We start from the raw sequence: 27590 nt of genomic DNA on the forward strand, positions 1-27590 counted from the left end.
TATCTTTTCATCCTATAGCATGTTCATTGAAGCACTCAAATTTCTCTGACCATATAGATTCATACATATGTGTTGAGGACATACTTCTTATAAAACTTTATATGCACACACTTTTATTTGAAAGCAGAAAGGTAAAATTATAACATTTAAAATGCAATTAAGTCAGTGGTTCAAAGTGATTTAAGTACTAATTACCTAAATTATGTACTGAATATGTCATCAAGTATTAGATAAACTGTTGCTAGAGAAGTATATTTATTATCTATCATTCACACATTCCTGAACAGAAATTACCTGTAACCAGATGAAAGTTTATGCCATTGAGATGAATAGAGTTCCTGCTTCAATCTATAATTTCCTAGTCCTGTGATGTATTATAGGTTTAAATTACATTTGAAATTAGGAAGTATAATGTTTTTACCTCAGGTGTCCTTCTAAAAGCATTTTAGAGTTTCCAGTTAGATAGCTCCATTCCATGTGCCTCTAACAATAAGAACAAAGCACTTCCTGTTTACATTCAAATTTTTGGTATTCATGAGCAATTTTCTTCAGTACAATTAGTTACTGATGTGAATACCCAGAATGTTATGAAAACAGATATGTATATACAATACAAGAGTGAATTTGACAATCTTTTAGCTCACAGAATTTGCAAAGATCACAGGAGAACGAACAGAAAAATTGGGACTATATTTGTTAGGTCACAAGTAGCCTGCATTTTTATTGGTTCTTTATCTTTATTGGAATGTCCAGGTGTTACCAGCTATATACATGTATATTTGCAAATGCTATACAGTGTCCAGGGAATTTTTCCATGGAAAACCTTGCTTGTCCATGGACATTCTACAGACGGGCATGGTTTACGTTTGATAAACTAGGTTTCTCGATTGAACTATGAGTTTCGCTCGTTATCCTATGTTTACGATCGTTATCCTATGTTTACGCTCGTAAACCCCGGTTCAGGCTCATAAACCATAGTTTACGAACGTGAACCTATGTTTACGACCGTGAACAGGGGTTTACAATCGTGAACCTACATTTACGAGCGTGATCTATGGTTCACGGCGTTATCCTATGTTTTTGCTCGAAAATATAGGTTAGTATTCGAAAAACCTAGTTTATCGATCGTTAATCCTAGTTTTTCGACCGTGAACTAGGGTTCACGTAATTATTGGACAATTGGCTTGCCATAAACGTCGAATATTTTTGACTAGTATGCATAATATAAATAATTCAATAAAATTAGGAGTTACTATTTAAGTTTAAATATATTTTTCGCAGTTTTCAAACACTTAATCTGTAAATTTATAGATGGCATGTAGACCTAAATTTACAGATAATCTGTAGATTTCCTCAACCTGATCAACTTGCCAAGTGAGCTACTGTCTTTGTGACCTGTAAGAATCCCTTATAAATATTTCAACATATGCGAGTTATGGTACCATATCAGTCATTTTGACCAGGTACCAATAAATACAACAGATTAGCCGCCGTTCTAAAGTTAACTCGGTGGGGGGGGTGCGCGACAGGTCTGCCTTAGAGAATTCCTATAGTTTTTTTCCTTTCATAGAATATTTTCAAATTCACATAATTATATGATAGGAAAATTTGTGCTGAAAACAATGAACAAATAAAAACAATGGGTCACCAGGCTTGTTTTTGTGAAAAATTGTTTTGAAAACACCCACTGTTGCTGAAACTGTCGGCGATTTTTCAACATTTTTATAATTTTCTGTTTTTTTTATAAATACCAACCAAAATATACATCAATACAGCACAATAAGGTTTATTCTTTTTACAGATTTTATTATATGCTCATTTGATATCATAGTAATATTTGTAATACTATATCCTTACAATAATGGGTACAAATGAAAAAAAAATATTGTTTCATATTCACTTTTTATGAACTTTTTTCAATGAAAAATACCTATATTGAAGAATATTTCTTTTTAAATTTTGAAAAAACTGTTTCATAGAATTTTTTCCTGTTTTTCTTGTGTATAGATAATTGTTAAATAAATGTGAGCATAAAAATAGCTAAAAATGTATGGGTCACCAGGCTAAATATTTTGTTAAGACTGCTAGAATACAACACCTGTTCGGACAGAAAATGGCGCGAACCTGGCCAAACTGATTACATGTATGTCTGCTAGAAGTTAAAAAAAGTTTTAAAAATTCTTAATTCTTACTATAATTGAATACTAAATAATCTGAAAGGTGATATTGTCTTATCAGTACTAAGTCAATTGTCTTACATTATATGAACAACACTGTCTTTGTACTAAAACGTGATGTGAAAACACAACTACAAAAATGGCAAGATACCTGTCAGGCATGATACTTGTCAATATAACATAAACCAGTATCAACATTTGATTACTGATAAAACTTATCAAAAATGTTATTTCATTCAAGATTCCTCATATTTAAGATTGTCTGTTACATGTTTTAACAAATGTCGACTTCACTTCAGTTTTCCATAGAAAGTGTCGGCTGCGCAGAAAGATAGGCATAAAAAACTATAGGAATTCCCTTTAATAAAGTAATGTAGCAAAATGATGCGTAATGGTGCAAAATGGGGCGTAATGTATATATGAATTTAATACCAGAACTAAAATACTTGAATAGTGGCATGTTTTATTGCATATAAAACATTTTATATTATAAACTGAAAAAAAAAAAATGTATAAATTGTAAAACACATTATCCAGATAGCATTCAAAGCTCGGGTCGGCGTAATGATGCCCCGTAAGTCTGGTAGAAACGTAATGTATATACTGGTTAGCGTCCTATAACCGGACACTTTTGTAATATTTTTCAAGATAATTCGGGAAATAGATATATCAAATGGTTGAAATTTCACGTGAACAAAGCTAGGTTCTCCTCCCAACTGAAGAGCTATTTTGTTTACTTCTAAAATTAGGTCAAGTACTTTTTTGAGGCCCAAACTAAGGGCCACTGAATCACATTGTTTTAAGGTTTAACAGTACGTACCATGTTTCCGGACCATATATGGACAGCGAGTTGTCACTTTATTGATCTTCAATTTACGTTCAGTATTGAATTCAACTTTATTTTCAACCAAGGGAAAGTAGCCGTACAGTCATAGATTTGTATGAATTACCTCTTTTGAATCGATGATATGATCTATCTCTCCTGACTCAGACTGAATCTTTTAAAATTCCACTTTTCGAAGTAGTTATTTTGATATGAAAATGTGTTTTAGGGTGTATTAAAATCATGCGCTGAATTATAAATTAAAGCTGTATTCCCCCGGTTTAAGTGTTTAATTACTAAACGTCTCGTCTGCTTACCTCAAATTTGCATGTGGCCTTTAGATTTATGGCGGGACCTCATGGAAATACTGTGCATGCACATCACGTCACTTCCCCCGACATGTAAACATGTTTCGTGAGTGCAGACGAAATGAAATGTAGCATTTATTGTAAAATACTTAAATTTATCTGTTGTAACTTTGCTGTGTTGTTGAAAAACAAGCGTCCATTTGATCATGAACAGATGAGCAAGTTTAAAGACCGAAATAAAGCATTTACGGGACTGTCCGGTTTGGTGGTCGTCCGGATATGGTCATTCTCGCATACCAGAGGTCTACCGTCTTCCCATTTTCGGCACATTTCGCCGATATTTCAGGGTTCTCGGAAACGCCGAAATCGGCGTCCCTGTACGCATAATTGGTCCCGGTATACGCGTGTTTACTGCAGCTTGGGAGTCCCCGGACGCACGTTTCTGCAGTGAGACGCAGTGAAAATAATTGATTACATAAATTGCGAATACACAAGGTTTGACTTGAGAGCAAATTATGTTGGCGGAGTTACTCGCTTGTCACCGATAGCCGCGTACAGCCAATCAGCGTTGCCCGTTTCCACTTCACCGCGAGACAGATCAACTCAATACATGTGATTGTCGGTGTGATTGCCTAGGTGACAATTTCTAATTGCTAACGACGGATTACGTAGTGTTCGAAGTAACTCCGATTGTTTTCTCACATACTAATTACCAATTTTAAAGAACTTTTTAGAATCTTTTTTATGAAAGTGATAATTAGGCTTAACTAGAAAATGCTTTTGTAAAAAAGCGCATGTCTCCCCCAATGCAAAGTCCTATAGGCAAGAAGTCAATAGGGGTCAGGAGCGAAAGTCAAAGAGACACTGATGGTTGGCTGCAATTGGGATCATCTACTTGGCATGTCCAGTCATCCCGCTAAATTTCAACACTCGTAGCCTAGTGGTTCTCAAGTCACTGTTCAGGCTCCTGTGACCTTGACCTTTGATCAAGTGACCTCAAAAAAATAGGGGTCATCTACTCTGCATGTCCAATCATCCTATTAAGTTTCAACATTGTAGGTCAAGTGGTTCTCAAGTTATTTCCAAAAACTGATTTTACATGAACAGGCCACTGTGACCTTGACCTTTAATAGACTGACCCCAAAATCAATAGGGGTCATCTACTCTGCATGTTCAATCATCCTATGAAGTTTCAACATTCTGGGTCAAGTGGTTCTCAAGTTATTGATCAGAACTGGTTATCAATGTTCAGGCCCCTGAGACCTTGACCTTTAACGGAGTGACCCCAAAAACAATAAGGGTCATTTACTCTGCATGAACAATTATCCTATAAAGTTTCAACATTCTGGGTCGAGAGGTTCTCAAGTTATTGACTGGAAATGGTTTTCCATGTTCAGGCCCCTGTGGCCTTGACCTTTAACAGAGTGACCCCAAAATCGTTAGGGTTCATCTACTCTTTATGATCAATCATCCTATTAAGTTTCAACATTCTGGGTAAAGTGGTTCTCAAGTTACTGACTGGAAATGGTTTTCAATATTCAGGTCCCTGTGACCTTGACCTTTAATGGAGTGACCCCAAAATCGATAGGGGTCATCTACTTTGCATGTACAATCATCCTATGAAGTTTCAACATTCTGGGTCAAGTGGTTCTCTAGTTATTGATCAGAAATGGTTTTCAATGTTCAGGCCCTGTGACCTTGACCTTTGACAGAGTGATCCCATAATCAATAAGGGTCATCTACTCTTTATGACCAATCATCCTATCAAGTTTCAACATTCTGGGTCAGGTGGTTCTCAAGTTATTGATCTGAAATGGTTTTCAATGTTCAGGCCCCTGTGACCTTGACCTTTGACAGAGTGACCCCAAAATCAATAGGGGTCATCTACTCTTCATGACCAATCATCGTATGAAGTTTCAACATTCTGGGTCATTCAGTTTGATGATCAGGCCCCGTGTTCACAAAACATTTTCAGTCTCAGCTGAGTTTGATAATGAAACTTTATTTGTCATTTATATCTAAATAGCATGTTTTAAACTAAATTTTAAGTCAATAACTATTCTCAAGTGGCTATTCAGTACTGATGGTCTGTCTCAGATGGAAGTTAACCTTTAAGTTTTAGTAAAATTGATATGAAAATTTCAAACTCAAACTCAGCTGAGACCGAAAAATGTTTTGTGAACACGGGGCCAGCACCATTAAAATTAGTTATTGATCGGAAATGGTTTTCAATGTTCAGGCCCCTGTGACCTTGACCTTTGACGGAGTGACCCCAAAATCAATAGGGGTCATCTACTCTTCATGATCAATCATCCTATGAAGTTTCAACATTCTGGGTCAAGAGATTCTCTAGTTATTGATCAGAAATGGTTTTCAATGATCAGGCCCCTGTGACCTTGACCTTTGACAGAGTGATCCCAAAATCAATAGGGGTCATCTACTCTTCATGACCAATCATCCTATGAAGTTTCAACATTCTGGGTCAAATGGTTCTCTAGTTATTGATCGGAAATGGTTTTCAATGTTCTGGCCCCTGTGACCTTGACCTTTGACGGAGTGACCCCAAAATCAATAGGGGTCATCTACTCTTCATGACCAATCATCCTATGAAGTTTCAACATTCTGGGTCAAGTGGTTCTCTAGTTATTGATCGGAAATGGTTTTCAATGTTCAGGCCCCTGTGACCTTGACCTTTGACGGAGTGACCCCAAAATCAATAGGGGTCATCTACTCTTCATGACCAATCATCCTATGAAGTTTCAACATTCTGGGTCAAGTGGTTCTCTAGTTATTGATCGGAAATGGTTTTCAATGTTCAGGCCCCTGTGACCTTGGCCTTTGACGGAGTGACCCCAAAAACAATAGGGGTCGTCTACTCCAGCAGCCCTACAACCCTATGAAGTTTGAAGGTTCTAGGTCAAATGGTTCTCCAGTTATTGCTCGGAAATGAAGTGTGACGTACGGACGGACGGACGGACAGGGCAAAAACAATATGTCTCCTAGGGGAGACATAATTATGAATGTCCGAGTAATTTAAAGATGCTGTCGATGCCGGTCTTTGTAACGTGATTATTTTTCTGCAAAATCACTGATGTTATTTCAGGAAGCATTTATTAATATGTTGGTCATAGACATACTGTGCATTCTTGTATTTTAGACACATTGTGCTCTTAATGAGTATTAAAATAAAAGTAGTAATTGTTTATATATTTTCTTTTCACTGTATGTTTATATACGTTTCCATTCTGAAATAAAAAGGTGCCAGTAAAGAAAAAATTATCAGGAGCGATTTTTGGACAACTTGATATTTTCTCAAGGGGGATTTTGTCCAACTTGATAACTTCACTGGGGGGTTTCGTCCAGGAAGATCAGAAACAGCAGGGGGTGGGGGGGGGGGGTGTTGTCCAGGGGTGATTTTTTCCTACATTAATTTTTGACTACATGCGGCCTATTTTATCTTTACCTTTTTACCACACCTTAACAATATTTAAGTGAAGAATTGTGTTTACAAAATGTCTGTCTGCCTACACTTAATTTGACAGTACAACAGAGGCCTGTGTTTTGACGAAACGTTTAAGTCTGTCCGTAAGTCTAGTCAGTAGTTGGGACTGCAACTTTTTCAGCTTTGGGAGTCCTAGGACTGCAACTTGAAATTGCTAGTGAGAACCCTGTATTTGTGGTTTGGTTACATTACAAGTAAAACGCCCGGGTGAAATAGTTCCAGGGTTTACCATGGAATTCCATTGAAAAAAAAAGCCTGGAGTATTCGGACTAAGTTTCCAGCCTTTTCCAGCCTAACCAAATTATCAATGCGGAAAATTTGAAAAAGCCAAGGCTGGAATATGTACCATGATATACCAGCATCCCTGGAAAATATACCATGGTAAAATCTGGAACATCTTCCAGGCTGCCAGGAATAAAATTCCTGTTTTTCCATGAACCTGGAGTATTCGGACCGTTTTTTAACCAAAGTCTGGAAATGCCTGGAACATTTTCCAGCATAGCCTGGAAAATGTTCCAGGTTTTACCATGGTAAATTCTCCAGGGAATGCTGGAAAATGAGCTGGTATAACCTGGAAAATATTCCAGCCTAGTTCTAAGGGTCTTGAAATAGCAAAAAGTTATACCCCATATAATTATATCCTTAATGAAAATGCTGTGTGCAGCAGGTTGTAGGTTTGATTCACAGTCTTGGACAAAGGATGATCACAAATGAGCTCCCCTAAGCATTGCATGTCCATAGGTGAGGCTAAAATCAAAAACTAAAAATTTCATCTAGGACTTCTTAACTTTATAAAACACACCAATAATCATTTACAGGTTACACATATAAAACAACAAGGTGCTGTTCAAAGTATTGCAAGGCAATACATAGTCCCCTACCAGTTTCTGTGCCACTGATTTTGAATGCAATGTAATTGTAGTTGTATCTACCAGTCAAGATTGTTCACGTGTGAAAGTTTGAAGAAAATCCTTTCAGTAATGTTGCGCTCTCATGATACAATTCCTTCGCATCTGAACTCCAAACAAGGATTCATTCAGCAACAAATCACTGAATGAGATATATTATTTTTTGAGTAATTTTCGCAATTACATCTTCAGTACAGTGTAAAATATGTCATTATTTTCAACTTAATGTCACTGCTGGTCCAGAAATTTTCTGTCAGTGTTTGCCACCACCAATGTAGATTGCCACAGTTTTTCACTAACCACCACAAAGCCATCATTTGCCACCATTTGCTCCACTGCTATGACCTGTTGAAATAATGAATCACTAGATATTAAACCATTAAAGCAGTTTCTTCATTAGTATTGTCCATAGTTCACAGTTTCAAAATAAAATTAATATCTTACATGGTATTCAAAGTTAGTGCATCTTTATGATACAGGCAACACTGCAAGTAATAACATTACTTGTTGCATTTTCACAAAGCTTTATTTCTCAATTTGATTTCAAATGTTGGTAGAATAAGGTTCCAGTGAAGGCAGACAGATATTTTCAGTGTTTTGGGTTAGTGATTAATAGGTTGAACTTATGCATTGCTCTTATTGTATAAATAGTAACAAGTTTGATTTCAACCAGTTACCTGCACTGACATCCCAAGTTGTGTTGACTGCCAAGTGATTACTTAATTTGGTACTTCTTAACCATTATACATAATAATATTGGTGTGGACTTGATACAAGGGGGGTAATTATAAAACCTGCTATAATGCCAGTATACTTACATGTCTTTGAAATGTTGGATGGAGCCTTTGAACACAATACATTGGATCACTAAACATGTCTCAATTCATTCATGTGTGCTGATACTTTATATACACTTATGATGCTATACCTGAAAAATAGATTTAATTTAACACTTAGATGTCCATAATTTTTTCATAGTTTATTATTGGTTATAATGATCTAAAATTGAAACTGTACATTGTGATGAATAATGAGGCCAAAAATGTCTGATGCATTCATCAGTGGACAGTACTGTTTATACTTTTTTGGCTTCATAGTAGTTGGAGAAGTTACTTATATGTTATGTAATTTAGCATGTAACAAAATGTGAAAGCTGTTATACAAGTATAAATAACTGCCCATTAAACAAATTTTGCATTAGATTATGTAAAACAATTTTTAAATTTTGCCACACATTTAAAATTACAAATTATGAATAATATATGCATTATTCACTGCACCTCGTAATAAAAAAAGTTACTTGAAAGTAAATAAAATATGCCTTTGCAAATTTTGTAATAAAAATGATTTGTATATGTATTAGCCTTTTATTCAATGTCATGGAATGTTTGATATACATATGTATTTTCCATAAGTTAAATTATGATAGGCTCAAATAATCTCCCTGAACATTGCAAATTATAATAATATATGTCAATATTCTGTAAGACTCCTAAAGGGAAAACCTAAATCTTTACATTTAACCTTGGACCATAGAAATTTTATTTACTGGTACATTCCAGTTTATTTTGTTGAAATGGGTAAATATTAGACAAAGACTATCATAAGTAGGTGGACTAGACTAGACTAGCCGCAAGACTGATAATAAAGAACTTGTCACAAAATTGAAAAAATGTGATTTTTAAAAATTTATGTTATTGTGACAAATGCCAGTCTAATTTACAGATTTTAATATTATCATATGATATTGGACCTTAGATAATTATAGACTGGCTATATTCACAATTCTAAAAATAAAAATTCTAAAAAGTTATAATAGACTTGGACTAGACATGCAATTCCCATTATTAAAGCTGCTACTTTTTTTGTTGAAAATTTGAAAATCATATTAATATTGAAAAGATAAATGTAGTTAAAGATATCAGAATTAACAAAAGAAGAAGTTACAATAAAAGTACCTATAAATAATAAAAAGCTGCTTAATATGTGTTTTTTTGCTAAATATTCGATAAAATGTTCTGCTGTTTCAATAAAGGGTATAATGATCTATAATAATAACTAAATTATCCATAAACATTTCTTCCTGTTGAAAAATAATTTTCATATAATAACAGGTTAAAAACATTGATTTAAACCAAATATTCCTTGAATATACTGTGTAATACTGTAGTTAGCAGACTGGGAAGCATTGTTTACTCAGTAGTGCCACCTGTGGAGATAACTCTACTGGCCTAATTTTTTTTGTTCCATTTGGTATTTTCATTTAAAAAGAATATCCAATTTTCCTTCTTATAAATTAAAAGCATGATAGATTAGAAATTGCAGCTGCATAATAGTTGCAGTGGAACAAAATGACATGAAGTAAAAATCATTTGTTGCATTACACAGTGAAGACAAAACCACCTGCTTCCTGTTAGAATCCATTGTTCTAGTTTTGACATTGTTAAAGGTAATCTAGATTACTGTTTAAAAATAAATAAATTTTATGAACTCACCTGGTGCATTCTGTTAATTATTGTTAACTTCCAAGATGAAATAAGCTGCACATAGTAAAATATTTAGGGAAACACTCTCCCAAATATTTACTCTATTCAGCTCTCTGTCAAAGAACTTCCTGTGTAGATTTGAAATTTTGATATTCTTGGGCAAATGTGCCATTTACAGTCAGCTAATGAAGGTAATGATACATCTATGATGTTAAAATATTTTTGTACTAGAGGAAGATTTTATTCCATTCAATCACATACTCATAAATTTTGAAGATTACTCTGATATAAAACAGAAAAAAACTATGGATTACTTTTTGTGGTACATGTACAGCCCCCAGAAGTAGTTCCCTGACTTTATTTTCATTGGTTGATCTCTTGTTATGAGTTTCTAAATATAAAGCATGTGCCAGATCTTATCAGTCTGCATGAGATAATCTCCTGTAGTGAGACAAGCAATATACATTACACTGTAGTAGATTAATAGACCCAAATGATTTATCACTTATCTAGGAATCCCTTTGCCAGGTAACTTTTAATGAATTGGTGAAAAGAATTGTACTATTTCATGCAATTACTGTGTGCTGCTGTTGTTTTCTAGGAGAAAAAAAGCATGATATTTCAATAAATTTTAATATTAGTTTAAAATTTCAATGATGTGATTTTTCCTTTTCCAGCTGATTTCCTCTTTCTGGACAGAAATTTTTAAAAAAAATTGTCAGGTTATATATAACTAACCCCATCTGCTAAAAATGGCAGCTTTGCTACTGAGTAAAAGTTAAAAGAATATCACCTGTATAACATATATTATTCCATATGACTTATATACTTACATGTACACTAAGTCTTGTACAGTTTTCTCTGTATGATCAATTCAGACATTCTCAACATAAAATGTATAAAAAAAGTGTTAAAGATATTTTTTGTCATATTTTATTGTCTTATTTATATTGTGCATGCTGCAGACAAATTGATAGTTTTGGTATTTAGTGTGACATGCCCTTATATGGACATATATAGAAAAATAAAATTAATGTTTACCTGATATCTAGATTCTTTGTTTCATGTCATTTAATTTGAATACCAATATGTTAAAATAAAAATAAATCATCATCAAAATTAATAATGATTTTTATAGATTTTTTCCATGTTTCTCAACTTAGAATTGTTTACTGCTTCCCACCTTACAACTGGCATGAAATTTTTTAAGTCCAGCTTTAACAGAAAAAGCTTGTGCAAGCTTGCAACTAAAAAAGCTTGCAGAATTCTGTATGTTAATACACGCAAGCTTGCGTAAGCTTTCTGCAAGCTTGCAATAGTCATGATCAGCCACTTAAAATACCACCCTTGACTGAAAAAGAAGCATTTTAAATTTATTCCTCAGTTATTTTGATTAAAAAATAACTAAGTTCTTTCCATGGTGGTCTGTAAAATTTCAAAGTTTTTTCCATATTTCCAACTAAAAAAGCTTGCAGAATTCTGTATGTTAATACACGCAAGCTTGCGTAAGCTTTCTGCAAGCTTGCAATAGTCATGATCAGCCGCTTAAAATACCACCCTTGACTGAAAAAGAAGCATTTTAAATTTATTCCTCAGTTATTTTGATTAAAAAATAACTAAGTTCTTTCCATGGTGGTCTGTAAAATTTCAAAGTTTTTTCCATATTTTTCCAGCCTTAAAAATTACTAAGTTCCACTTTCCATGTTGTCATGGAATCATTTCCAGAGGTTTCCAGCCTTTTACCTCTGTTGTCCAGCCTCTATCCATCAAAGTCCAGCCTATGCTGGAAAAGGCTGGAAATAAAATTCCGCATTACATGGAAATTATACCACATTTCATGTAACAGAATATGGAAAAGTCATCATTTATCAGGAATTTCCATGGATTACCATGTAATACCAGGTATTTCCAGCATCATTTCCAGGGTGAACCTGGAAAATGTACAGCCGGGCGTTTCAGCCAATCAGCATCGTTTCGTGACAAAATGTAGCGAACCAATCAAAATCGTCCGTGAAAAGCGTGGCCGCGTCCTTTCATATCGATGCCGACTTACGAGGAATATTATTATTTCTTCAGGTAAATTTCTTAACATGGAAATTAATCTTTATTAATCGCAATCATGGAATATCGCCTTTATCCATCGTTAGCAACTACCTTGCTTACATCACAGGAGTCTGAAATTCTATCAATAAGACCATAGAAGTCTATCTTTACAAAAAATACCCCCTATATATATAAAATAAACAATATATAGGGGGTATTTTTTGTAAAGATAGACTTCTGTGGTCTTATTGATAGAATTTCAGACTCCTGTGCTTACATATTGTTTGAAATTTCAATTCGGCGTGCCAAATAGTGGCGAACATTGATTGGCTGAAACTTCTCCCGGTAGTAATTATGAGTGCGCATGCTCACCAAATAAACGACAGAAATAAGTCAGAGGTTCGTATCGGGATTTTGACGAACATCTGAAAACTCCATAGATTAATTAAAAATATTATTATCTTAATGGTAAAACATACTCTATATCAAAGATCTATCATGCGCGTAGCGTGGCATACTCGGTTACTCAGCTGAGTATCATTTAAGATCCAAAAATAAAATATAAAAAGGTTAAAAACTCCATAGAAGCAATAAAATACTGATCAGGAGTAGGTATGGTGGTATGGACAATGTCATAGCATATGAGTATGCTGTTGTCTTGGTCCTTGACTTTGTTATAATTTTTTGTGATGGCAGACTGCTGTTGCTCTTTTATCAAAATTTCTATAAAAATTTCTAAATTTTGTTTTTTTCTTGCTCCACTTGCATTTGTTATTGTAAATACTTATTTAAGTCTAAATATATTTAAAATTCTAAATACACATATGATTTCAGATGCATATATACTATAGCTACTATTGACCATAAGAACAATCTTCTTAATGGCAATTGTCCATCACTAGTAAAATAACAACTGTGTCTGTAACAACTATGAATTCCCAAGTATTCTAACATGGCTCGATTTGATTTCCAGTTAAACAAAGACGGAAATGTTGTGATTTATTGTTTAATTTGCCACGGTTCAGATGCTTCAGTATTTAACCACTCGGGCTAACGCCTTCGTGGTTCAATTCCTACGCATCTGAACTCTGAACCGTGGGAAATTAGACGATAAGCCACTCGAAGGCCTTGATTATTTCTTAATTATTTCCTATTTCGCTACGCTCAAACAAAACTAAATTATCTATCCCATAATCAAAGAGAATCAACGGGAGCAAAAAGAACAAATTCATAAATTTACATTTAGGCTTTGTTATCCGCATTGCCTTAGTATAACACTCAACATCAGTCATATAAACTATCAATTCATTAATTTCTACCTTAAGAATATACTTTCTAGGCACCTACTCATCCCTACTTCACCCAGTCGTGGGAAGGGGGACTATAGAGAAACAAAGTTTCAACACCAGTCACCTTCTTACGCCCTGACACCCATTTCCCAAAATGTATTGCCAGAAAAATACATCAATCAAAATTATTTAACGCATGAAATAATTATACATCCTACACCTCAATTATACCTTTGAAATACGGTAATACATCGATTTCTTTAAACCTAGGATACACATATGTAATAAAGGCTCATAACCAGCATTTACGGTAAATTTCGTAAATTCTCTTTTAAATATTGCAGTTAAAGAATAATGTTGTAAGCATTATATTGATTTCTAGATCAAGGTTATTTTAGCCATCTGTTGCATGTTTACAATGTTTACAAGTTGCATGTTGCATTTTAATATAACAATCGTCCTTGCCATGAACATTGATTTTCAAAAAAATGTATCTCTACATCCTTGGAAATCAAGTAAATAATGATACAGAGACAATAGTCTTGTGACAGATGTTTAGGCTGAAATATAAAATCCAAGTTCACGAAACGATAATAAAGGAAATGTGTAGACGACATTAGTAATTAAATATTTGAACTTGAAGAATGAAATAAGAATCTATTGAAATAGCTTCATCATTTTTTTTTCTGTTTTGAAATTGTGCATAAGTAAAAGTTTGTCCTCAGCAGTCTAATCAGTTCCTAGGTAGTTTATAGTATTTATTGCAAGGTGATTTGCATATATTCCGTTGTAACACATATGCACACTTTATTTAAGAACTGAATGCTATTTTCTGGGACTTCATGCAAATTCATGAATCACGCTAGCGATTCTTTTGATTGATTGGCAAGAAGCCTTCCAGTGTGGTTCGTGCCCATATAAACGCACAAAAATACCATTCAATTTTACTACAGCTTGCTACAAAAATAACTGATTTGCTTTCCAGGAGTATCAGAAAATCAAAATAAATGTCAAGAGATCGATCTTTTAGTCACAGTAAAAAAGACCTGCCCACGTTCAACTATAATTCGCCTTCTGATAAAAATACAGTTCCTGGTTTTTATTTAAAATATGTTTAACTCCAGTGATAATTTATACAGTCATATCATTGAGCTGTGATCTTTGATGTCAGAAAAATTAGTTAAAGCTATAATTAAATGTTCATGTTTTTGGTGAAGGACGTCAGATTACGCGTGCAATCTCGCGGAAAGTACCGTCATTGATATTATTACTGCAATGTTTAACGCTTTTGTCTTTCCATAGTAAAATGTAAAGTGAATGCAAATTTTGTATACAACAAATAAGTTTGGAAAAAGAGCTCATGTTGCTTAATTTGTGAATAACAAATTTCGTCCTGAATAAATAAACAGCCTAGTTCAAGTCCTTCCAAAGTCCAGCCGCACCCCTTTCACCGACCCCGATTTGTATCGTTCATCAACTTATATAGACCTTTCTTTACATTCCGAGCCATTTGTGAATATTTTGTTCAAAACTGAGGAAGCATAGTTTTGGTGAGAAAAGTCACCAGAAGCCACCCTGCTTTCTCTAGATCTATACATAGAGCTCTGAATTCGGCTACCCATATCGGGCCTCAGTCAGAGCTCTATTCCCTTCCATTCAAAAATATGCAATATAAGGTTTCAGCTAATGTATGTTCTATATACGCATTTTGCCAAAAAATTGTTTACTTCGCTAACTGATTGCCACTTTTTCTACATTTCTATGAAGTTGACTCTTTCCGCAATGTTCGGATGATTACTTTTAGTTGTGTTTTTCCGCACAGGTGCCCGGTGCGTGACCTGGACCCCCCCAACCCACACACTACAACCCCCCCGTTTTAAAAAATAAAAAAATATCATCAAAATCCTGTAAAACACCATCAAATATTCATATTACAATCAAATAAATAGTTTCAAACAAAAATATAAAAGTATATGGGTAATTATTACCCATATACTTTTATATTTTTGTTTTATAATATACCTTTATAGCGAGCTCGAAGAGCAGGCCCGAAGGGCCTGCTCGAGAATCGAGCTTTACGGTAACGCAAGTATACTTCCACACTTGGTGATGGATTTGAAAAGTTTCGTCGGAAGTTTTTAAAAAGCGCACCCTAGCGGATAGGTGCTCACAGGAAGTACTTCTTTCCGGAGTAAATACAGAACTTCATTCAATTGCTAAAAAATATTCATCACTCAACAATAATGAAATAATGAAAGAATGCTTTCCAGTTGTTTGAAACAAAAAAAAAATTTATTTAAAAGATCAAGCATCGGCCAGAAAATGAAAAAAATGACATTAACGGGAACGCGGTAATGACGTCACCGTGACACCGGCTTCCCATAATTTTTGCAACATATGATATTCACTGTAACAGGTGTGGTGACATTAAATATAGACTTTTTCAAGTGAATGGGTTCTCCTGAATTCTTATGAGTAGGGAATAGTTTCTTTGTGACAAATAAATGATGCATAATATTTTTCGCTTAATCCGATTTCTTTGAGCTCGCTTTGAGGCTTTGCCTTATTTCATATTAGCGACCTCGAAGAGCTGGCTCGAAGGGCCTGCTCGAGAATCGAGCTTTACGGTAACGCAAGTATACTTGCACACTTGGTGATGGATTTGAAAAGTTTCGTCGGAAGTTTTTAAAAAGCGCACCCTAGCGGATAGGTGCTCACAGGAAGTACTTCTTTCCGGAGTGAATACAGAACTTCATTCAATTGCTAAAAAATATTCATCACTCAACAATAATAAAAGAATGATTTCAAGTTGTTTGAAAAAAATATTATTTTAATTTAAAAGATCAAGCATCGGCCAGAAAATGGAAAAAAAATGTCAATTAATAAGCGGGGGGAAAAAAAAAGGGGGAACGCGATAATGACTTGGGGACTGGTCCCCTGCGAATTCAAAAAATTTAGACGGGTTTAACCCTCCAGGGGTTTTCGGGGGGGGGGGGCCCGTTTTATAAAAGTTGCGATAACGACAAAAATTGGTCGCAGACGTTTTTCCCTGCGACTTTGTTTACACCGTTTTACTAAAGGGTCGTAGGATCGTGTCGCTACAATGTCCGGGTTCTTTGTCGTGACAATAAATCAGCGAGTCACGTCTGGGGTAACATTTCCCGGTGACTCAAATTTTTTCTATCACAAAATGCCCAGACGAAAAGGGTCACAAAAAATCGAAGTGGAGCGAAGGGGGGGTTATTTTGTTGGGGGAGGGGTTTAAAGGGGAAAAAAAAATTTGGGGAAAAAGGGTTTACCCCGGAAAACACACATTTTGATGGGCCCGGGTTTTTGGGGTCTGAAACTATAAAAAGTGGGTATCGGAAATGGTTTTTTAAAACCCCGCCCCCCCAAGTGTTTATAAAAAAACAAAGGGGTTTGGGCCTATTTGTTGGGGGTTTTTAAAATCCTTAAAAATATATCCTTTCATACGTTAAAAGTTTTTTTTCCCGGGAAAAACATGGTCCGAATTGTCTCTAGTCAAAATAGTTCGACTTTCCCGGTTTGTTTATTCTAGTGCAATCTAAACATCAAAACCGTGAAGGCCCCAAAATAATGGAAAAAAAAATTCCCAGTAAAACAGTCGTGCAAACGGGTAAAGAAATTGGTTTTATTTTATAGGGTAAAACACGGGAAAACCCGGATCGTGTAAAAAAAATTTCCCCCCCCAAAAAAAAAGTTTAAATCCCAAAAAAGGTAAGTTTGAAATTATTTGTTTAATTTTTAACTATCATTAGATTAATGGGGAATTAAATCCCCTGGTAAGCATCAAACATGTATATTATTAGTGTATCTAAGTATCGGATTTTTAATTATTTTTCCCGATCAATTTTAAGAAATCTAAGAAATTGTTCTAAACCGCAGAATATTTTTATCCCTTAATTGAGTATTTTAGGGGCTACCCCAAAAAATTAAATTTTTTTTTTCTTTTGCTGGCTGACCCAAAGTCCCCAAAATTTTTTTAAGGTTCATGAAAATTGACCCTTTTAATTTTTAAATTGGATTGCTTTTTTAAAACCAAAAAAAATTTCACTTTTTTTGGACCCTTTTTGGGCCCAAAATCATTCTGGTTTATTATAATTCTAGGTAAAATGCAGCGCTCCCAAGTTTGTGAAACTTAGCCCCATGAAAAAAAATTAAAAAGTTTTTTTTTTTTTTAAATTAATTACTTTTTAAAAAGAAATTGACACCGGGCCCTGTTAAAAAACCGAATTTCTTTTTTTAAAATTTAAACAAAAAAATTAATTTTTGTCGTTATATAATTCCAACAAAAAGGGCCCGGTGTAATATTATTTTGAAATTTAAGCCTTCGCAGAGTAAAAAATTAAAGTCCTTAATGATTTAAAAATAGCAAAAGGAAATAGTCAGCTTACTTCTGAATTTTGGACATTGTTTCCCGGACTAAGTTTCCCGACTAAGTTTGGGGAATTTTCCCAATATAAAAGGAAAAAAAAGGGAAATACACCAAAGTCAAAAAAAAGTTTTTTACTTTTAAATATGTAATAATTAAAAAATTTTAAAAAAACACAGTGTGAAAAATAATAACCCAGTGAGGGGAAAGCTTTTTTCTTCATGTGGCTTTTTCAAATCCCGGGCAGCCTGCCCCTAATCTGCACTGCCCCTCTTTTCTTTTTCATTTTTTAAAATTACCCAAAAACTAAAAATGGTACTGTCCAATGGGAAAAAGCAGGCCTTTTTTAAAAATACTAGCGGGGTTAGAAAAACAAAATAACCTCTCAAAGTTTAATTAATGTTTTTTTCTTTTCTTTTTTCAATAGGTTAATTTTATTTTAGTTCAGATTTTTATATTTTTCAAATTTTAATAAAATTTTAAAAGGGTTTTGCCGGGAAAAAAAAGTGTTATTTTGTATAAAACTTTTGATTTTTAAATAAAAGTTTTTGTCAAAAAATTTCAACTTGTGTAATTTTTCCCCTTTTTTATGAAATTTTTTAAAAATTTCCAAGTCTTTTTTTAGGGATTTTTCCCTGGGGACATGGCTGTAAAAAAGGGAAATGTAGGATTGGCGGTCATTCAAAATCTTTAAGATAAAAAAAAGTAATTTCTAGTCTAAGTTTTTCTGATGACAATAAAAAGGGAAAAAATTTTCTGTTTTTATTTAAACAAAAATTGGTATTAACTTTCAGAATCAATGCTGTTGGGGGAAAAGGGAGGGGAAATTTGGTAAAGCGGGTAGAGAAGAAATGGAGAGATCTTAAGGTCATGGTTCTGTTAGTTTTTCAAAGTGTTTAGAAAATTTCAAGATTTTATTTTTGGGTGATTATAGAATAAAAAAAAAATTTTAAATTCCTGTAACTGAAAAAACTTTTAAAGCCCCGAGAGTCATCTTACACCTTTTCCAGAAACAGTTAAAAATCCAGAACCCCCCGTCTGGTATGAAAGGAAAACAGTTTTAAAAGGGACTGAAATGTTTTTTTTTCGACTGCCTTTATTTTGCCACAGTCAATGACTGTAAAAGTTTTTTTTTTGGGACTGCCTTTTTTTTCCCAAACAGTCAAAGTACTGTTAAATTTGGGAAAAAATATGAAGTGAAATAGATGAAATACTATTATTTTTGTTGCCCTGATGTTATAATATAAAAACCGGGGGGGGGTTTGGTAGACAAAATATTTTAAATACAGAGGAAACCCATTGGATGTTTTTTTTTTTCTGTATAAAAAAAAAAATTTCCCAATTGAAATTTTTTTCATAAATAATTTTTAAAATGTTTTTAAATTTTCTTTTATGTAACAATTTTGTCAATACGGGGAAATAGTATTATATATTTCTTTGTTTCAAATAGTTTTAAAATATTTTTTTTTCCCAATTTAAAGACAGTTAAACTTCTTTTAGTTTAAAAAATTACTCACTTGAATTTAAAAATTAATAGAAATTAAAAATTAAAAATTTAAATTGTAATTATGTAGCTGTGAATTTTTTTGTGAGGCCAAACAAAATAAAGGGGAAGTGAAGAGGCGGACAGGGGCCCAAGAAGACAGGTGGGGGAGTAAGCAAAAGCGCCATGTCGGTCATTTTTGGGAAGAGAAGGTTTTCATCAAAAAAAAAAAAATTTCCCTGAGTCTAAATACTTTTGTAAAGTTTTGCAATTATTGCTTAATTTTGGATTGTCTACGGGTTTCTGATCTATCATTCCCTTTGGGCCCAAAACACACACATTTTTTATCAATTAACATAATATCCTTCTTTTTTTTGAACCTTTTAATTTTCCCCGGTAGGTTTCAGGTTCCCAAAAATTTGTTAATTCCATTTCAAAGTACTCCTTTGATATCTTTTTTTTTTGTGTCTGATAAAACAAAATTTTTTTATATATTTTCAGATACTTGGTACTCTCCCCTCTTGTTCTTTGGGTGGGAAATTTCCCGGTGGGAAAGATTCGATTTTTTGATTTCCCGTTGGCATGGTATTTGGAAAAATTTCTAATAAGATTTTTTTGTCCCCCCCCAGTGGGCCCTTTTGGGGTTTCTTTCCCGTCCCTATTGAAAAGGAAAAGGGCATGCTTTTGCTACCCCTTTAAATTAAAAAAGTTCAAAAGTTGCCAAAACCCCATAAAAGTTAAATTTAGAATTAAAGAAAGTTTTGCCCCAAAAGGTTTAAAAAATTGCCCCGTGTGCCAAGTAGGGTTACCATTTAAATTTTGGAAAAATCAAGGGAATTGGTCAAATATTTGTCTTTAGACTTTTAGGTCAGGGATGAAACTAGGGAATGGGGATAAAAAGAAAGGGGCCCGTCCCTTCAGATTTAAAAAGGGAAAAACCTGTTCCCCTCCAAAAAGGCCCTAATTTAATTTTTTTTCTTTAAAACAGTACTGTTTTAAAAAAAGGGGTGTATGCATTGTTTGTTTAAAAAAGGGGTGCATGCACAATGTTTTTTCATAAAAAAACGTTTTTTCTTAAAAAAATTGATTAAAGAAAAAATTTTCATAAATCATTTTAAGTTTTATTTTTTAAAAATTAAAAGTTTTTTTTTCATTGCACAATTCCCCTTTAAATTTTGTTTAAAGCCCGTTCTGCCTATTTCAATGACAGTAATTCCCAAAAAATTTTAAAGAGATTTTTCAGACCCAAAATCAGGTCATTTTAGGTTTTACTGTAAAAACTAAAATATTGGCATATGTTATAAAAACTACAGATATTGCAAAAAAATTAAAAAAGAAGGATTTTTTTGGAAATTCTATACTGTTCTTTAAAAATTTTTCAAATCTAAAAAATTAAATTTTGTACAAAAAAGTTTTTACAGGGTGACAGTAAAAGTAAGCAAATTCTTTGGGGATAAAAAAAATTTTTTTTCCCCGAGTTCCCCGACCCCAAAATGAATTTAAGACACTGGAGAAAATTTTTCTTTCAACTGTGTAATTTTTTCCCCAAAAAAACAGATAGTCATGACCTGATGAAAAAAACAAATCTAACTTTCCCCGTTTTTTTAGCATGTAAAAAAGAAAACAAAGGAATTTTTTGACCTTAAAGTGGTTTATACAACAAACATTTATAAAAATTTCAGACAGATTATAAAAACTTTTAGCTATTTTTTTCATTCTTGACAAGGTGGGTTTTTGAAAGCAGATGTTTTGTCATCCTTTTTTGGGGTCAACAATTTTTTAAAGAAAACCTTTTTATTTTCGAACCCTTTTACAGATTTACCCCCAAACTGCAAAGGAAAAAGATACTTGGATGGTTCCCTTTTTAAAATTGCCTAAAAAAATTTTTAATTTTTATACAACACTTAGTTGCCATGGCAACCCGGAAAGGAAAAACTTCTAAAAATTTTTTTTTTCAAAAAACCCGTAAAGCTGGATTTTAAAAACTTTGTAGAAATAATTTTGAATGACCCCCTACCAAACTTTTCCCAAACCATTTTTGTTCAGTGGAAAAAAAAGGGTGGGTAAAACCCATAAAAGTACATTTCAAAAAAATTTCTTTCCCAAAAACCCCGGGCCCATTTTTTCTAAACTTCACAGAAATGATCCTTTGGGTTTCCCCCTATCAAAATTGCCAGAATTTAATTTATGGAAAAAAAATTTAAACACGTTTTTCCAAAACCACAATTGCTAAGTGATTTTATAAAATTTGGGGGGTTTTTATCATCAAAGGTCATCTACCAAGCTAGTTCAAGGGGATCACCCCCGGGTCAAATTTCCCATTCCCCTTTGGGGGTTTTAAGGGTTTAAAAGGACTTATATAAACTTGGAAAATGTATTGCCAAAAACCACAGGGTTTCCCGCCCGCTTGTCAGGAGGTAAGAGCGTTGGGGTTTGGAAACGCGGGGGGCGCGAGTTCGGGTTCCCCGGGCGGGGGGATGTTTTTCCGGACTATTTATAAAGGGCATTGTGGTTTTTGAAATCATTAGTCCTCCACTTTGAAAAATTCTTTTGGGAAGGTTTGGGAGGTTTTCTTGCGGGAAAACAGGTTTGTACTGGTAAAATCCCGGAAAACTGGTTAGGTTTTAATGCCCCCGTACATGACTGAAATTTCTGTTGAAAAATGGCGTTAAAACCCAAAAAAAAAAAAACAAACAAACAAAAACCCCGGGTTAGGGGTTTGATCTTTTTTTTTAAAAAATCATCCAGTTGGGCCTCTACTGAGATTTTTCAGATTTTCCCCTAGGGTTAGATTTAATTTGGCCCCCCCCCACGGTCAATATTTATTTTAGATTATACAGGGAAAAAATTTTTTAAAAAATGTTCCTGGCCAAAAAACCCTAGGTCTTTTGGGGGGGGAAATTGGGATGGGAGCACCCTCAAATAGTCCCTACCAAGTTTGTTCAAAGTATCACCCAGGGGCTTTAAGGGGGCATATGGTTTAAAATAGCTTTTTAAAGGGGAAAAAAATTGGAACATCTTGTCCCCAAAAACCCCAGGGTTTTTGGGCTTTGATAATTGGGATGTAGCATCAACCCATTGGGGCCTTTACCAAATTTTTTTTTTAAAATTTTTCCCCCTAGGGGTTAAAAAATTGCCCTTTTGGGTTTCCATGGTTTTTAAAAAAAAGTTGTTTAGAAAAAAAAAATTTTTTTTTCCCGAAACCACAAGATTAGGCCTTAGATGTTTTTTTATGTAAAATTGGGCCCAGTGGGCCTTACATGAAATTATTTAAAAATTTTGCCCCTTTTGTTTAAAAAGAGGGACCAAAACCCGGGGGGTTCAAAAAATCAAGTTTTACATAGGGCTTTATAAAGAAAAAATAGAATTTAAAAAAAATCGTGTTTTGAAAGTTCAAAACCCAGACCCTTTGGTATTTTGGGATATATTAAATTTCAAAGGATTTTAGTAAGATTGTTTGAAAATTTTGCCCATGGGTTGAAAAGAAGCCTCAACCCAACCCCTTTTCCTTTTTTTTTAAAAAAACAGCCTTTGAAATTTTTTTGGGGACATGTACGTTTTTTCACACTGATTTTTAAAAGTGACTTTCCCGGGGACCAATTTTTTCAAAATAAAGACCTACCTTTTTACATTTGGTACATTGTAGTAGATTTTCCAAAGTGAGCGAATTTATTTTAAAACCCTCTTGTATTGTGTTTTTAAAGTATTTTTGTAGATGGGAAAAAAAGAATGTTCCCCCAAAAGGTACAGGAAAAATTTTTCAGTTTAAAGCTCCCGAAAAGCTTTAAAAGGTTTTTTTATATTTAAAAGCCGTGTTTTAACTCCTTTCTTTTTTGATTATTTTTGGTTGACTCAACTTGGAATGAACTAGGGATCACTTGTGAGAACCTGTTCTATGCCCCCAGTTTGTTTGGTTTTTTTCCCGCCCGTAGTAACACACATCAATTGTGAATTTATTTTTGATCGTCACTCTTGTTCAGCTTGAAATTAAATGTGTTCAATTTTTGCATTTTTACATTTTTAGCTCACCTGTCTTGTCCTCAAGTGCAATGATAACAGGTGAGCGATATAGGGCCATCATGGCCCTCTTGTTTATGCTTTAATACAGGGATATCTAGATATTTAAAAGTGCAATTGCTCTGAAACTTCATTACAGTCTTCAGGGACATGAAACAGTCATGTTGGATAATTAAGAAAGAGAATGCATAAAAGTCAATAGCTCAATGTAAAACCCTTACCCAGCTAAATTCTTACAATGAACTTGTCCATATATCAATTTGGACAGTTCCATTTGATGTTAGAAGGTGTGATTTTAAAGCACAAACTACACAGTTGTGCAGGTATGCTGATCGCAAAGGCAGAATCAATTTAACCCCAATTTGATACAGTTTATGGGATAAATGGTGTTGCCGTTTTATGTAGATTTATATGCCTGATACAGAATTACATAGCAGTTATATGTTGTTCTGTAAACTGAAATTGAACTGGATACATACATCATGTTCCTGTTTTATATGCATTTCAGATTCATCACGTCAACCGGATTTAGCATTTTCGAAGAGTACGGCAGTAACTGGGAAGAGTTTACAGAAGAGAGCAATAAGTAAATTCTCTTTTAAATAATATTTGATATTTTAGAGCTTAAACTTGAGCGATAATGCTAAAAACAATAGACTATCAACTCTAAATTTAACATCTGATCAAGTAAATTTTAAGTCCACTAGTTACCAGTCATAGACATGGAAGATACTTTTTGCATTCCTTTTTACAAGTCTATCGATAATTTCACGTCAGTTCTGTAACTAGTGTGGTAATCTGTAAGAACAGTGTAATCTATATCCTTGTAATGTATCTTGCTCAGCATTCTGGTCACTGCCACTGAGGTGGCATTTCTGACTGCAGAACATTTTGTTATAGTGCTGAAGTATTCACAAAGAATTACTTATCAACACCAGTGACATGCCCATGATCCTGTGTAATTGTTCTTTGCATTTCTTTTATTGCTTTTTAGGTGGAACTGAGGAATTTATTTACAAGATGGAGGAGAAGAAAGTGGCGGAGTTACAGTTAATTAACAAAACGCTGTCCAGTATTGACAGCAGTTTGAAAGAACTTGTTGCAATAAAGAAAAAGAAATTTGAAACTGAGATTGAGAGCAACTTTTTGCACCAGTTTGAATTTTAAACATTGATAAATCTTTAATACTTTCAAATCAAAGGAAAAGCTTGTTAACACTAGATATCACAATTTTGGCCCAATCTTAATGAAACTTGGTTAGAATTTTACCCTTAATAACATCTTGGACGAGTATTATATTGGGTTATCTTGACTCAGAAACTAGGTCACCAGGTCAAATCAAAATGAAAGCTTGTTAACAATCAAGAGGTCACACTTTTGGCCCAATCTTAATGAAACTTGGTCAGAATGTTACCCTCAATAAAATCTTGGATGAGTTCGATATTGGGTTATTTGGGGTCAAAAACTAGGTCACCAGGTCAAATCAAAGGAAAAGCATCTTAAAACACTGTAGAGGTCACATTTATGACTGTATCTTCATAAAACTAAGTCAGAATGTTAATCTTGATGATCTTTAGGTCAAGTTTGAATCTGAGTCATGTTGGGTAAAAAACTAGGTCATTGGGTCAAATCAAAGGAAAAGCTAGTTAACACTTTAAGAGGCCACATTTATGACCATATCTTAATGAAACTTGGTCAGAATGTTAATCTTGATCTTTAGGTCAGTAGGCCAGTTGAGCGATACAGGGCTGTAAACATTTAGCTTCTGTATGTGATAGAGGCTGTATTTTTAACTTGATCTTCCTGAAATTAGGTCAGAATGATTGCCTTGATGCTATGTAGGAAGTATTTAATAAATATGGTAGTGACAAGGTGAGCTTTTGTGATCACGCAGCGTCCGTCGTCCATCCATCCGTGCGTAAACTTTTGCTTGTGACCACTCTAGAGGTCACATTTTTTGTGGGATCTTTATGAAAGTTGGTCAGAATGTTCATCTTGATGATATCTAGGTCAAGTTCAAAAGTGGGTCATGTGCCTTCAAAAAGTAGGTTAGTAGGTCAAATAATGAAAAAACGTTGTGACCTCTCTAGAGGCCATATTTTTCATGGGATCTGTATGAACTTTGGTCTGAATGTTTATCTTGATGATATATAGGTCAGATTTGAAACTGGGTCAACTGCGATCAAAAACTAGGTCAGTAGGTCTTGAAATAGAAAAACCTTGTGACCTCTCTAGAGGCCATACCCTTGAATGGATCTTCATGAAAATTGGTCAGAATGTTTAACTTGATGATATCTAGGTCAAGTTTGAAACTGGGTCAACTGGGGTCAAAAACTAGGTCAGTAGGTCTAAAATTATTAAAATCTTTTGACCTCTCTAGAGGCCATATTTTTCAATGGATCTTCATGAAAACTGATCTGAATGTTCACCTTGATGATATCTAAATCAGTTTCGAAACTGGATCACGTGCGGTCAAAAAAGGCCAGTAGATATAAAAATAGAAAAACCTTGTGACCTCTCTAGAGGCCATATTTTTCATGAGATCTTCATGAAAATTAGTGAGAATGTTCACCTTGGTGATATCTAGGTAAAGTTCAAAACAGGGTCACGTACCTTCGAAAACTAGGTCAATAGGTAAAATAATAGAAAAACCTTGTGACCTCTGTAGAGACCATATTTTTCAATGGATCTTCATGAAAATTGGTCAGAATTTTTATCTTGATAATATCTAGGTCAAGTTCAAAACTGGGTCACATGAGCTCAAAAACTAGGTCACTATGTCAAATAATAGAAAAAACGACGTCATACTCAAAACTGGGTCATGTGGGAAGAGGTGAGCAATTCAGGACCATCATGGTCCTCTTGTTAAATTGATTTTCATGTAATTTAGTCAGAATGATGGCCTTAATGAATTCTAAGTCAAGTTCGATTATGGGTCAACTGGGGTCAAAAACTAGGTCATTAGGTCAAATTAAAGAAAATACTTGTCTATACTCAAGATTTTTGTTCAAACTGTAATGATAATTGCCCAGAATATTTTTACATGAAATCACTAGGTCAAACATGTTTACACTGTTATGGTGGGTTTCCCAGATGAGCGACCTGGAGCCATCTTGGCCCTCTTATTACCCATTTCATACCCATCCTGGCGTCAGTGTCACTGCTAGGTGAATGTTTTGCATGCAAGTTCAGTTGGCTATCATTGGCATATAGCTTTTAAACTTTCTTTTCTTTTTCTAGGTCCATTATAAAATTGACTGGGTCAAGTTCCATAACTCTGACATGTATTTTGAGCAAATTGTGGCCTTCTTGATTTTTCACTTGCAAGTTACTGTCTCCAAAACTAATGCAGATATTGAAACTTTGCATGTGTTTTCAGGATCATAAAACTAGTCGGCAGCATAAAGTTCAATAGCTTTGTCAAGCATTTTGTCTAAATCATGCCCCTTTTTGGAATAGAAAATCCTGGTTAAAGTTTTGCATGCAAGTGCATACAGCTATAACCTTGAGGCATGCAGATTAGAAATTCATTTTTTCTTGCCAACCTCACTGGGTCGAGCCCCTTAGTCTAACATGTATTTTGGGCATATTATGTCCCCATTTGGACTTAGAAAATTCTGGTTTAGATTTTACATGCCAGTTACTACCTGCAGAACAAATGGTGATATTATATTGAAACTTCACATGTTTTAAAAGTATTTGCTAGCATCAAGTACCATAAATCTGACATGCATCTTCATCAAATTGTGTCCCCTTTTAAATTTGAAACTTGTGGTTAAAGTTTTGAAAATAAAGTTTAACATGCAGGTCACTATCTACAAAACTAATGCAGATACTGGATTGAAACTCTAGAGATATTTTAACATTTAGGGTAATATTTTCCTGCTTCTTGGACAGTAATTCGAACAGTCAAGCATTTGCTGTCTAACAGACAGCTCTTGTTTATAAAAAAATGTTAGTGGTAGACCTTTTTCATTTTTTAGCTCACCTGAGCACAAAGTGCTCAAGATGAGCTTTTGTAATGTGATCACCCTGTGTCTGTTGTCATCAACAATTTGACTGTTAACACTCTAGAGGTCACAGTTTTGGCCCAATCTAAATTAAACTTGGATAGAATGTTACCCTCAAATAATCTTGGACAAATTCGATATTGGGTCATCT

At 34.1% G+C, this 27590-nt stretch overlaps 1 protein-coding gene and 1 long non-coding RNA gene across 4 annotated transcripts in view; one reads left to right on the forward strand and one right to left on the reverse strand.

Moving 5' to 3' along the window:
• Positions 1 to 16095, reverse strand: part of LOC123557117 (uncharacterized) — a 28823-nt gene extending 12728 nt beyond the window's left edge. Inside the window, exons 1-3 of one of the 3 annotated variants that reach the window (XR_008369102.1) lie at positions 15559 to 16095; positions 8537 to 8646; positions 7692 to 8063 (exon numbers count right to left, since the gene is read on the reverse strand). This is a non-coding gene — a long non-coding RNA (uncharacterized LOC123557117). Of the gene's footprint in view, positions 1 to 7691; positions 8064 to 8536; positions 8647 to 10213; positions 10957 to 15558 lie in introns of those variants that run through there. The other 2 variants (XR_008369103.1, XR_008369101.1) reach the window with 2 other exon arrangements.
• Positions 16096 to 23813: 7718 nt separating this feature from the next.
• Positions 23814 to 27151, forward strand: LOC123532233 (uncharacterized). Its single transcript, XM_053533562.1, has 2 exons — positions 23814 to 24015; positions 24424 to 27151. Exons 1-2 carry the CDS (start codon positions 23841 to 23843, stop codon positions 24594 to 24596), a joined length of 348 nt encoding a protein of 115 aa, XP_053389537.1. The 5' UTR covers positions 23814 to 23840; the 3' UTR covers positions 24597 to 27151.
• The last annotated feature ends 439 nt before the right edge of the window (positions 27152 to 27590 follow it).

This window comes from Mercenaria mercenaria, unplaced genomic scaffold (assembly GCF_021730395.1).
Source record: "Mercenaria mercenaria strain notata unplaced genomic scaffold, MADL_Memer_1 contig_2868, whole genome shotgun sequence".
Taxonomy (NCBI): domain Eukaryota; kingdom Metazoa; phylum Mollusca; class Bivalvia; order Venerida; family Veneridae; genus Mercenaria; species Mercenaria mercenaria.